This window comes from Elgaria multicarinata, chromosome 1 (genome assembly GCF_023053635.1).
Source record: "Elgaria multicarinata webbii isolate HBS135686 ecotype San Diego chromosome 1, rElgMul1.1.pri, whole genome shotgun sequence".
NCBI lineage: Eukaryota > Metazoa > Chordata > Lepidosauria > Squamata > Anguidae > Elgaria > Elgaria multicarinata.
The window spans coordinates 2710249-2723565 of record NC_086171.1 but is presented as its reverse complement, the minus strand read 5'-3'; the positions used below and the strand labels follow the sequence as shown (position 1 = coordinate 2723565).

The window sequence follows — 13317 nt, the reverse complement described above, 5'->3', positions numbered from 1 at the left end:
TCGACACCCAGTGGCATCTCCAGGTAGGGTGGGGAAAACTCCTGCCTGAAATCCTGCGGAGCCTTAGCTGCCAGTTGGAGTTGACAATACTTGGCCAAATGGACTACAGTAGAAGGACGCTTCTGACTGTGAATTTGCTGTGATGCACAGGCAACCTGGAACCACTCATTCCCCCCCCCCTCTGGTTTCTTACTCAGCCCCCCCCCAATTCACCCACGAGTGAACGGAGGAAGGCGGGGAGGGGGGGACATGTGCTCCTTTGACACCCTTGCTGCGGGTGGGGGGAGCTGACTGACAGGGCTGTGAAAGGATGGGATGGGCGGACCGCATTGTGCTCTGGAGGCGGTTACTACGGCGACCAATTTGGTGCACTGAAACGGAAAGGACGGCGGGAGGAGAAATGGGGGAAGCGGAATCCCACAGGGCTGAGGCCTACTCTCGCGTCTGGATGAGCCAGCGCAGGAAAAGAACGAGGCCTGCCCAGACCTGGTTCACATAATACCTTTGAGGCGAGTACAGGAATGTTAATGTATAGGAAATCTCTCAATATGAATATAAATAGGGTATTGTCCTATATGTTCCTCTCTGCGATAAGTATTTATTGCCCTACATCGGCTTTCGACAACCTGGCAGCTTCCAAATGTGACAACAACGCCATAGAATCATATCATAAAATCATAGAATAGCAGAGTTGGAAGGGGCCTACAAGGCCATCGGGTCCAACCCCCTGCTCAATGCAGGAACCCACCCTAAAGCATCCCTGACAGAAGGTTGTCCAGCTACCTCTTGAAGGCCTCTAGTGTGGGAGAGCCCACAACCTCACCAGGCAACTGATTCCATTGTCGTACTGCTCTAACAGTCAGGAAGTTTTTCCTGATGTCCAGCTGGAATCTGGCTTCCTTTAACTTGAGCCCGTTATTCCGTGTCCTGCACTCTGGGAGGATCGAGAAGAGATCCTGGCCCTCCTCTGGGTGACAACCTTTTGAGTATTTGAAGAGTGCTATCATGTCTCCCCTCCATCTTCTCTTCTCCAGGCTAAACAGGCCCACTTCTTTCAGTCTCTCTTCATAGGGCTTTGTTTCCAGACCCCTGATCATCCTGGTTGCCCTCCTCTGAACACGCTCCAGCTTGTCTGCGTCCTTCTTGAATTGTGGAGCCCAGAATTGGATGCAATACTCTAGAGGAGGCTTAACCAGGACCGAATAGAGAGGAACCAGTACCTCACATGATTTGGAAGCTATACTTCTATTAATGCAGCCCAAAATAGCCTTTGCCTTTCTTGCAGCCATATCACACTGTTGGCTCATATTCAGCTTGCGATCTACAACAATTCCAAGATCCTTCTCGTTTGTAGCATTGCTGAGCCAAGTATCCCCCATCTTGTAACTGTGCCTTTGGTTTCTATTTCCTAAATGTAGAACTTGGCATTTATCCCTATTAAATTTCATTCTGTTGTTTTCAGCCCAGCTGGGGATTGTGGGGGTTGTTGTCCAACACACCTGAGAGGCGCAGGGCATATGCGTTTGCAGAATTGTACATTTTACAGGTACACATAAACATGTGTATATGTCTGCTTCGGTTTCACAGCTTCTAAGAATATAGCTCCATATTTTTATCGCCTTCGCATGCATGCCCCTTAAAATAATAATAATAATACCGTATTTCTTCGATTGTAAGACACCATTGATTGTAAGACGCACACTAATTTCAGTGTGCGTCTTCAGTACCACCAACAGAAAAAAAAGCTTTGATTCTAAGAATAATAATCACACCCACGATTCTAAGACACACCCCGTTTTTAGAGATGTTTATATGGGGGGAAAAGTGCGTCTTAGAATGAAGAAATACGGTAATAATAATAATAATAATAATAATAATAATAAGAAGAAGAAGAAGAAGAAGAAGAAGAAGAAGAAGAAGAAGAACCGCACCAGTCATTTTGCATTGGAAACACAGCCACCCACCCACCCCTTCCACTCCTGATCCATCAATCACTTCCACAACACGTGTACCCTAGAAGCCAATTCCTGTCGGGTGCAAATTTCGGCCATGCCCGTTCTCTCGAAAGCAGGTGCAGAGACCCTGTTTCATAAGTGCAGCAGGCGAGAGATCTCCCCGGGTGAAGGGAACAGGGAGGGTCTCCGGATCGTGGGCTTGCCACCCCTAATCCCAGCTCAGACGCCTGACCTCCCGCCCTCCTCTCCCCTCCACCCCCTTATCTGCACGAGGGTGTCCCCAGGGGCAGTGGGTCAGGAGTGGCTCTCTGTAATCCCACCGCAGATGGCAGCGGGGTGGGTGGGGGCATCTATCCCAAGCACTAGAGACAGCTGGCGCGCGAAATGAACCCGCGTGCCTTTGCACAATACCTAATAAGGGGGATTAATGAGACGGGCACGGGTGTGTGTGTGTGCGTGTGTGTGTGTGGAAAGGCAGGACTAGAGCTTACACAGCCCCGTTGGTGTGTGCATCCTTAGTATCAGTGGATGTCAGTGGAGCGAGGAATCCGCTCCGGGGTTTCAATCAGCACCAATCAGAACTCTAAAGGAGCTGTCCAAGGTGGTTCCGACTGAAACCCGGAGCGGATTCACCTTCCCACATCGGAGCCACCACTGCTTTAACATCCTTATCTTCATCCAGTGCTTCCCTCTGTCATAGAATCATAAAATCATAGAATAGCAGAGTTGGAAGGGGCCTACAAGGCCATCCAGTCCAACCCCCTGCTTTATGCAGGAATCCACCCTAAAGCATCCCTGACAGATGCTTGTCCAGCTGCCTCTTGAAGGCCTCTAGTGTGGGACAGCCCACCACCTCCCTAGGTCACTGGTTCCATTGTCGTACTGTTCTAACAGTCAGGAAGTTTTTCCTGATGTCCAGCTGGAATCTGGCTTCCTGTAACTTGAGCCCGTTATTCCGTGTCCTGCACTCTGGGAGGATCGAGAAGAGGTCCTGGCCCTCCTCTGTGTGACAACCTTTTAAGGATTTGAAGAGTGCTCTCATGTCTCCCCTCAATCTTCTCTTCTCCAGGCTAAACATGCCCAGTTCTTTCAGTCTCTCCTCATACGGCTTTCTTTCCAGACCCCTGATCATCCTGGTTGCCCTCCTCTGAACCCGCTCCAGCTTGTCTGCATCCTTCTTGAATTGTGGAGCCCAGAACTGGACGCAATACTCTAGAGGAGGCCTAACCAGGGCCGAATAGAGAGGAACCACGACCTCACGCGATTTGGAAGCTATACTTCTATTAATGCAGCCCAAAATAGCATTTGCCTTTCTTGCAGCCATATCGCACTGTTGGCTCAACTGTCGAAGGGTGTCTGTCAACTGCATGCCGTTTTTCCATGAGGATTTTTCTTTTTTTTTTTAATGCGATGCAGCTGCCTGCGTAAAACGGGCACAGGGCAGGGTTTCTAACCCTTCAACAAGGGTTTTAAAAATCACCCATAATGATAATAATAACATTATTTCCCTTGTACATAGCTTATACTTATGCTTATACTGCCTTATACTTCCTTCCCCCCAGCAGGGCATTCAGTTGGAAGGGGATCTTTAGTGCGAAAATGCTGGAGGGGGTGAAGATTAAGACGTCCCTCCCCCATCTGGGCCTTCCGCTGTAGGCTGTAGCCTCTGCGGCTGCATTTCTAATAGCCGTGAGTCATGTGGTGGTTCCACATAGACCCATCCTCCGATTGGAGTCCACCAGGGGAAGAGCCTTCAGTGTGGTGGCCCCCCTCCTGTGGAACTCCCTGCCTCTGGAGGTCAGGCAGGCACCAACTTTGTATTCCTTTCAGCACCTCCTGAAAGCATCATTGTTCAAGGAAGACTTTCCTTAATGACCAGCCACGGTTCACAGTTCACCTTTCATTTTGCTTTTAAAAGTCTATTTTAAGGTGTTCTATTCTGTTTTTATTGAATTTTACTGCTCTAAAATTTTTGAATGGGGAGCAGTATATAAATATTGTAAATAAATAAATAAAGAGTGAGTTTATTGCTTCAAGCCAGAACTAGGCCACGTGAGGCCTGCGGCGGTAAAAACTCACCAATTGTTTACAAGCTAAATTTAGGTATTTTAGTGTTCCGTAGTGGTTTGCCACTGGAAATTGGTGGCATATTTTTTTTTTTTTTTGCTGCTCACGTGGGATGCCAGTGGTGGTGGTGACGGGAGGTTCTGGGTGGGTGGGGGAAATAGACCCTGGATGACCTGTAGTTGCCTAGCACTGCTTTAAACCAAAGGCTTCTGCAAAACAAAGCGTGTCTTGTGGCTTAATTTAGTGAACACTGTTCTGATATCTCTTGATTTTGAGCAGTTCTTATAAATGTTAAAATAAATAAATACAAATAAATAAATGCAAACACTACACAAAAAACGCAACGCAGATCTTAAACTTCGTATATCGCTCGCCTTCATTATCCACAGTACTGTCTGGAACAAAATAATCAAAGCACATATGGTGCACACAACTGGACGACACGTGAAGTTTTGGCCATAAAAGATCTAAGGAAAAGGAATAAATCGGAGGTCCAGTGCAATTGTCTGTTTTTCACACACAGATGCCACAGAGCTGAGAACGGAGGGTGTATTTGTTAAAAGATCCCCTGTGGGCTGTGGATCTTGATTCATAGCACAATCTTGTGCATGTCTCCCCAAACATATGTTCCAATGACTTCAGTGGGGTTTACTCTGAAGTAAAGGTCTATAGCAGTGGTTCCCAAAGTGGGTGGTACCGCCCCCTTGGGGACGGTGGGATTGCATAGGGGGGCGCTAAGAGGCAAAGGGGCAGCAGGGGGGCGCTCAAGGTGGTCTTTTCCGAGAAGTGCCTCTCCAGAAGGTTTTAAAACCTAGGGACATTTTTATGGGAGAAGGTAGTTTGGTCCTGAGCCATATAGGGGAAGAATCCACACATGTATTAATACCATTTAAGAAGAGTCCTTTTAACGGTGAATTGAAATGTTTCAAAAGCACCAAAACGCTAATGAAGAGACATAGACTGCTTGGTGTGCCCTGCCACGCCGGCTGCAAAACAGAGGCGTTCGCTCTCTTTTCCCTCCCTCCCTCAGCAAGCCTGCGGCGGGTGCTTCCCATTTAAAGGGGCCAATTGAGCTACAAAATGACACTGAGCTGAAGCCAAAGTTTAAGAAATCGTACCAGGAGTTTTGGTTACAGAAGGAAATTTCTGATCGCTATCCTGCACTATGGAGAGTGGTTCAGAAGCTCCTGGTTGCATTTCCAACATCCTTTTTGGTGGAATGTGGTTTTAGTGTGGTCTACCTACATCTCTCCAAGCAAAGAAATTGACTCCAGATTACTAAATGTGGAGATTTAAGACTCATGTTAAGTGACTTTAAACTGGACATTTGGAAACTGGTATCACTTCATCAAGCCCATCCATCACAATAAGGATTTACAGAATAGTGAGGTACTCTATCTACCCTAGTTACTAAATGTGATATCTAATATTCTTGCTATATGACTATCAGACTTTGAAAAGATGATATCACTGGATCAAGTTCAGCAATTATGTTTAATTGAATAAACTAAAAAAATGTAATTGGATTTTGAATAAATATTCAATTAATTGTTACTGTTTTGAATTTTATTGTTATTATCTTCCTTAGTGGGTCATTGAAAACCACTATTCTGAATAATGATTTTTATAGTGTAAGGTAGGGGGCACTGGGCATGTGTTTGTGGAACCAAGGGGGTAGTGACCTGAAAACGTTTGGGAACCACTGGTCTATAGGATTGCAGAGTTAGGACACAATCCTACAAACGTTTAGGCAGAAAAAACTCCTATAACTCTCAGCATTCCCATGTTGGCTGGGCAATGCTGGAATTTTAGGACTTTTTTCTGTCTGAACATACATTGGACTGCATCCTTAAAGGGTTAAAAAGGAGTTGCCATGTTTAGTGTACCATCAGACAAGCTCTAAGGCCAAGGAGAAGACAGAGGACTCTAAGTCTAAATGTAGAATCCATCCAGGAAGTTTGGAGTGAAGCTTGGTACAGCCATTCTTACTCTGTATTAGAATTAATTGATTGATTTTTTTAAAAAAAACCCACGCACCTTCTGAAGTGGTCCACCAGTACGCCCACCAGCTCCCCAACCCGGTTGTCATTTGCTGGCTGCATTTTATGGAGGCAAATCACCAAACCGTCGTGGTTCTGTGTGTGGAAGACTACCAGCTGATCCTTGCCACTCGTCACGCTCACCCCTGTCACCTATCAGGACAAAACAAATCACAACAGTTTCACCTCTCTCCCATCTGGAACCAGAGAGGGCCATGAAAAATGATGTCTAAAACTAATAAAGGCTAGTTTGTTTGTTTTTTAAAGACTGGCGCAGAGAATGAGTTTCCAGCAGAACCTCCATCTCCCTGGCCTCACAGAACTCTCAACCTACAAAATCAGGTCTTTTAACAATCCAGTCAGCTTCTCTAGGAGGGGTAGAAGTGACCATACTGCAGGACTTGTCAACCCACATAAGGCTTCAGTTGGCTTTAGTTCCCTGCTGAGACAACATTCTCCTATTGATGCAGTAGAGGAGAGTTCCAGCCAGCAGGAACCAGTGAGAGCTATCCAAGGTCCTGTTTCCTTCTTGCCTTGTTCCAACTGCCATTAGATGCTACCAGCTTCCCCTGTGAGCCTGAAGAGACCATAGAATGGGGCAAGGAGTGACTATTTTCACCCACTTATTTTCTGCTTGTTTATAGCACTCATGAGGACTAACATTACGTGGCAAATTTCTGTTCTGGAACACCAAAGAGAGAATGTTGTGGTCCCTGAAAACCCAGAATGCTGGCCATCCCTGCTCTACAGAGTAGATGGCGTAATGCTGGATCTTGCCTTGCTGTTTATCGGTAAGCCATCGGGGCAATTCACACAGGGCGGCTTTTTCAGAAGGCCCTTGAACTGTCAGTCAGGGACCTTGGCCCCGTGTATACCATGAAAGCCTTTGGCCATGTCCCCTCCTCCTGCCCCAAATCACGAGAGGCCCCACTTACCATGCTCAGAGGTGTGGCTCTCATCACTTTGTACTGCTTCTTCGGATCCATCTTGTACAGGTGCTGGTCTGTGATGAGAATGGCTCGGTCCGTGCTTTTGTTACAGCGGTTTATCTGCAAGTAGCGGTGGGGAAGGCCAAGGAGGGAAGACAAGGAAACAACATAATATCCTTAGCATCAGGAACTGGTTTTGCACTTTAACTTCCACAACAAACTCTATCAAGCTGCTTTCTCCAACTGGGGCACACCTCCATGTATTGAACTACAGCTCCCATACTCCCCAATCACCGATCACTGTGCTGTTTGAGGGTGATGGGAGCTGTAGTCCAACACATCTGGAAGGCTGATATAGACTTGCTACCAGACAGATGATAAGTGATACAGCAAAGCCGCTCTGCGCCCCCAGGGAATGGTGGCCAATGGCAGCTTTCAGTTTTTACTGGAAGGTCAGGCTGGGTGTGGTCCACCCTTTCTTGCCACATTGGTTTCACCACCCCTCTGTCACTATTTGGGTCCAGTAAGAACATAGCAATCATTATGGGATCAGGTTCCAGAAGAACCCTTTCCCAGTCTGTTCAGGTACTGGAATCAGCCCTTGGGTGGTTCAGAGGCCGCCACTGGATGCAATTCTAGAGTAATGTGTCCAGTTCTTGGCACCACACTTCAAGAAGGACGCAGACAAGCTGGAGCGTGTTCAGAGGAGGGTAACCAGGAGGATCAGGGGTCTGGAAACAAAGCCCTATGAAGAGAGACTGAAAGAACTGGGCAGGTTTAGCCTGGAGAAGAGAAGATGGAGGGGAGACATGAGAGCACTCCTCAAATACTTAAAAGGTTGTCACACAGAGGAGGGCCAGGATCTCTTCTCGATCCTCCCAGAGTGCAGGACACGGAACAACGGGCTCAAGTGACAGGGAGCCAGATTCCAGCTGGACATCAGGAAACACTTCCTGACTATTAGAGCAGTGCGACGGTGGAATCAGTTGCCTGATGAGGTTGTGGTCTCTTCCACACTGGAGGCCTTCAAGAGGCAGCTGGACAACCATCTGTCAGGGATGCTTTAGGGTGGATTCCTGCATTGAGCAAGGGGTTGGACTTGATGGCCTTTTAGGTCCCTTCCAACTCTACTATTCTATGATTCTATGATCATATTGGATTCAGCAATCAGAGGACCTTCAGTTGTTGCTGCTGTAGCTCACCTTGGTTGGAAGTGTCTGCTCAAGAAGTCCAAGTCATATGAGGGCACCGAAACTGCGTGGAGATTGGCAGGCACATAGACCCATTCTCCAATTGGAGTCCACAAGGGGAAGAGCCTTCAGCGTGGTGGCCCCCCTCCTATGGAATTCCCTGCCTCTGGAGGTCAGGCAGGCACCAGCTTTGTAGTCCTTTCGTATTCCTCATGACTGGGCAGAGGAAGAAGCTGTACTCTAGGGTTCTTTCCTCTCCTCAGAGGTGAGAAGGGTGACTGTCTAGGACCAATTTTGGCCTCATGTGGGTGAGATAGAAGGTGAGGATCGGAGTGGCCACAGACAACCAGCTTACCAAGGGATAACTGACTCTAGTGCTCTTGCAACCATTTGATAAACTGGTCATCTGTATCTCCCTGCCAAGTGCTGAGAATTTTTTTTTTTTTTAAAAAAACCCACTCTTCAGAACATGGCAGAATAAAAGAACCATTTATCTAGTGGCTACATGCGCATAGAAGCAAATGGCCCTTTGGCAAACGGATATCTCCAGGCACCCCAGAAACAGCCAAAACGGCACGATTGGAATGGGTCTGTGGCTTCTCCTGGGATAAGAGGAAGGAAGATAAAAATTCCCTGGCAAAGGGGGAACCCTGGACGGAGGCACAGACATACGATATTATATCGGTATATGCCAATTTGTCATGTTTTTTTCCAAAGAATCCTGGGGAGGGAGCAGTATAGTATGATGAAAGTGCTGAGATTTGAAGTCCACAGGGCTCCCCCTCAAGAGATTTACAGTTCTCAGCACTCCCCCTCAGAGATTTACAGCTTCCAGGGCTCCCTCTCAAGAGATTTGAAGTTTCCAGGGCTCCCTCTCAAGAGATTTGAAGTTTCCAGGGCTCCCCGTCAAGAGATTTGAAGTTTCCAGGGCTCCCCGTCAAGAGATTTGAAGTTTCCAGGGCTCCCCCTCAAGAGATTTGAAGTTTCCAGGGCTCCCCCTCAAGAGATTTGAAGTTTCCAGGGCTCCCCCTCAAGAGATTTACAGCTTCCAGGGCTCCCCCTCAAGAGATTTGAAGTTTCCAGGGCTCCCCCTCAAGAGATTTGAAATTTCCAGGGCTCCCCCTCAAGAGATTTGAAGTTTCCAGGGCTCCCCCTCAAGAGATTTGAAGTTTCCAGGGCTCCCCCTCAAGAGATTTGAAGTTTCCAGGGCTCCCCCTCAAGAGATTTGAAGTTTCCAGGGCTCCCCCTCAAGAGATTTGAAGTTTCCAGGGCTCCCCCTCAAGAGATTTACAGCTTCCAGGGCTCCCCCTCAAGAGATTTGAAGTTTCCAGGGCTCCCCCTCAAGAGATTTGAAGTTTCCAGGGCTCCCCCTCAAGAGATTTACAGCTTCCAGGGCTCCCCCTCAAGAGATTTGAAGTTTCCAGGGCTCCCCCTCAAGAGATTTGAAGTTTCCAGGGCTCCCCCTCAAGAGATTTACAGCTTCCAGGGCTCCCCCTCAAGAGATTTGAAGTTTCCAGGGCTCCCCCTCAAGAGATTTGAAGTTTCCAGGGCTCCCCCTCAAGAGATTTACAGCTTCCAGGGCTCCCCCTCAAGAGATTTGAAGTTTCCAGGGCTCCCCTTCAAGAGATTTGAAGTTTCCAGGGCTCCCCCTCAAGAGATTTGAGGTTGCCCCGCAGGCTCCCTTCAAAAGATTCGAGGTTCCCCCTTAGAGATCTGCCGTTACCAGGGCTCCCCCTCTGGAAATTTGCAGTTCCCAACCCATCCATCCCCCCAAAATTTGCAGTTCCCAGGACTCCCCCCTTAAGAGATTTGCAGTTCCCAGGGATCCTGGGGGCGGTGAGGGGGAGGAACCTTGTTAAAACCATTTTAGTTTTGCGGTGCAGGTCTACTGAGCGGAATGACACGCGGTCGTAAGCAGCGCCCGACGACGGTCCCTCACCTTGCGGACGTGGCACGAAAACAGCACCGAACGGAAGTGCACTTTGTCCTTGAGGGCGGTCACCTGTTTGGCAAACTGGGTGGCCATCGCAGGGTTCTCATCTACCTGGAGGAGAAAAAGAGAAAACACGAGGTGAGTGTGGACGCTGTAGGGCAGAGAAGGCCACAAAGGTGTGTGTCTGTGACTATTTTCCCATTTGGAAGCTGGGGAATGGCATGCGCCAGAATGAGGCAGTGGAATGGTATGGCAGAGCGGAGCGTACCACTTCAGGCTGCAGATGGTGGTGGCGGGGGAATTTCTGAATGGTCCCTCGGCAAGAAACACACCTCCCTTCAAGTGAAAAACACACACACACCTTTCAGGGAGAAAGGTTCTAGCTACACTTGCTCCCTACTATAATAGTATTCTACTTCCTTTTTTTTCCTTTTTCTTGCAAAGGGAAACATTTTTAAAAATGTAAACTCCCCACCCCCATAATCTGAAGTGGTACAGTCCAATCCCCCTCTCCTGCTACTGCCTGAGTAGAGCAAGCCCACCTCATACTAAACAAAGGGACAACGTTCTGGACTGTACCACTTCAAATTGCTGGGGGTGGGGAATGTTTGAATTCTTGCATGGCTTTTTAAAAAGAAAACAAAGTCCTGCATACAGCAAACGGCCCTGGAAACATGATTGAAAGGCATTATATCAATTTTCAAACAAGCCAGAACATTAGAGAGGGGTTCATAGAATCATAGAATAGCAGAGCCAGAAGGGGCCTACAAGGCCATCGAGTCCAACCCCCTGCTCAATGCAGGAATCCACCCTAAAGCATCCCTGACAGAGGGTTGTCCAGCTGCCTCTTGAAGGCCTCTAGGGTGGGAGAGCCCACAACCTCCCTAGGTAACTGATTCCATTGTCGTACTGCTCTAACAGTCAGGAAGTTTTTCCTGATGTCCAGCTGGAATCTGGCTTCCTGTAACATGAGCCTGTTATTCCATGTCCTGCACTCTGGGAGGATCGAGAAGAGATCCTGGCCCTCCTCTGTGTGACAACCTTTGAAGTATTTGAAGAGTGCTCTCATGTCTCCCCTCCATCTTCTCTTCTCCAGGCTAAACAGGCCCAGTTCTTTCAGTCTCTCCTCATGGGGCTTTGTTTTCAGGCCCTTGATCATCCTGGTTGCCCTCCTCTGAACACGCTCCAGCTTGTCTGCGTCCTTCTTGAATTGTGGAGCCCAGAACTGGATGCAATACTCTCATGATGTGCCACATGTCTGCATGTACAAGGTGTCTTTTGATTGATTGCTTTGCACGCAGAAGGTCCCAGGTTCGAACCCTGGCACCCCCAGGTAGGGCTGGAAAAACTCCAGCCTGAAACCCTGGAGAAACGTTGCTGCCAGCCAGTGTTGACAACACTGGGCTAGATAGACGAAGGGCAGGACTCTGTACGAGGCTGCTCCCTGTATGCCTTGATACTCTTCCCAATGTAGGAATTCTCCTTGGAGAGCGCCTGGGTGGGCGTCTGTTGAGGCAGGTGGTGGTGGCGGTGGTGTGGAGCCTATTCTGCCTTAGCATAGTACAATCCCATAGCCAGCAAGTAGAGAAATGTCTGCGGGGGCCGCTGCCCACACAGATTCTCTCTCCCGGCTTAGAGGATGTGGGGAGAAATCACCATGGAGATCATGCACTGAAAAATAATATTCCTACTCTGATGCTGCCCTCTCCTACGCACATTTCCCAGGTTCCGCTCATTCACGCCCTGACTCACTTTCTTCCAAGATATCTGAAGACCCCTGTGGGATCCCAGGGCCTTCCCCACCCTCAGCAAAATTCAGTGGTGGGCGATGATGCAGCGTGTGGGCCTGGTCTGACTCAGAAGACTGGTTGGAGATCAGCCAGCAAGGAGCCCAGGCAAGCACACACACGCACATGGGAGCACCCAGGCAGCCGGAGTCTGGCTCAGTAGCCACATGGGCTTTGGGTTGAGGAACACATCTGCATCGCGTGGGGCAACCAGACACCTGCCACCAAAGAGGGGCATGCTGTTTCGCTTCAGTAGGGGAACGTCAACTTCCATCTGGCAACCCAGAGGGGAGGAGGAGCTGTCCAGCAAATTCCAGAGCTGGGAGAACAAGGCCAGGAGAGAAGGCTTCTCACAGAGCTGAAAGGAACCGGTGGAGACCCGTGGGTTGGACGGAAGCCCTTGGAAGCCTAGTGTCAATGCGCTAGTGCCATCTTCCCCAACCCTTCTGGTGCTCTTCACATGGGCAGGAGTACAACCAGCATCCCAGAGTGTAGGACATGGAATCATGGGCTCAAGTGACAGGAAGCCAGATTCCGGCTGGACATCAGGAAAAACATCGCGACTGTTAGAGCAGTACGACAATGGAACCCGTGACCTAGGGAGGAGGTGGGCTCTCCCACCCTAGAGGCCTTCAAGAGGCAGCTGGACAGCCATCTGCCAGGGATGCTTTGAGGTGGACTCCTGCACTGAGCAGGGGGTTGATGGCCTTGTAGGCCCCTTCCAACTCTATTCTTCTAGGATTCTATGATAAGAGTTGTAGTCAGACACCTGGGGGCACCAGCTTGTGGAAGGCTATGTGCTTTGAACATTGATAGAATCTAAAAACATTGTTCTGTGCATTAAGGATTCATAGAATCATAGAATAGCAGAGCTGGCTGGGGCATTCTGGGAGATGCAGTCCAACACATCTGGAGCGCCCCAGGTTGTGTCCAGTTCTGGGCTCCACAATTCAAGAAGGACGCAGACAAGCTGGAGCGTGTTCAGAAGAGGGCAACCAGGATGATCAGAGGTCTAGAAACAAAGCCCTATGAAGAGAGACTGAAAGAACTGGGCATGTTTAGCCTGGAGAAGAGAAGATTGAGGGGAGACATGATAGCACTCTTCAAATACTTAAAAGGTTGTCACACAGAGGAGGGCCGGGATCTCTTCTCGATCCTCCCAGAGTGCAGGACACGGAATAACGGGCTCAAGTTAAAGGAAGCCAGATTCCGGCTGGACATCAGGAAAAACTTCCTAACTGTTAGAGCAGTGCGACGGTGGAATCAGTTACCTAGGGAGGTTGTGGGCTCTCCCACACTAGAGGCCTTCAAGAGGCAGCTGGACAAGCATCTGCCAGGGATGCTTTAGGGTGGATTCCTGCATTGAGAAGGGGGTTGGACTCGATGGCCTTGTAGGCCCCTTCCAACTCTGCTATTC

General features: G+C 48.8%; 2 protein-coding genes across 2 annotated transcripts in view; one reads left to right on the top strand and one right to left on the bottom strand.

Moving 5' to 3' along the window:
* CCM2 (CCM2 scaffold protein) overlaps positions 1–13317 on the top strand; it is a 247433-nt gene that overhangs the window by 120516 nt on the left and 113600 nt on the right. The window lies entirely within an intron of this gene.
* The window catches only part of LOC134395914 (unconventional myosin-Ig-like), an 85426-nt gene that overhangs the window by 27920 nt on the left and 44189 nt on the right, over positions 1–13317 (bottom strand). Inside the window, exons 19-21 of the mRNA XM_063122161.1 lie at positions 10120–10224; positions 6997–7110; positions 6060–6214 (exon numbers count right to left, since the gene is read on the bottom strand). Of these exons, the coding sequence (XP_062978231.1) occupies positions 6060–6214; positions 6997–7110; positions 10120–10224 (374 nt within the window). The remainder of the gene's footprint in view (positions 1–6059; positions 6215–6996; positions 7111–10119; positions 10225–13317) is intronic.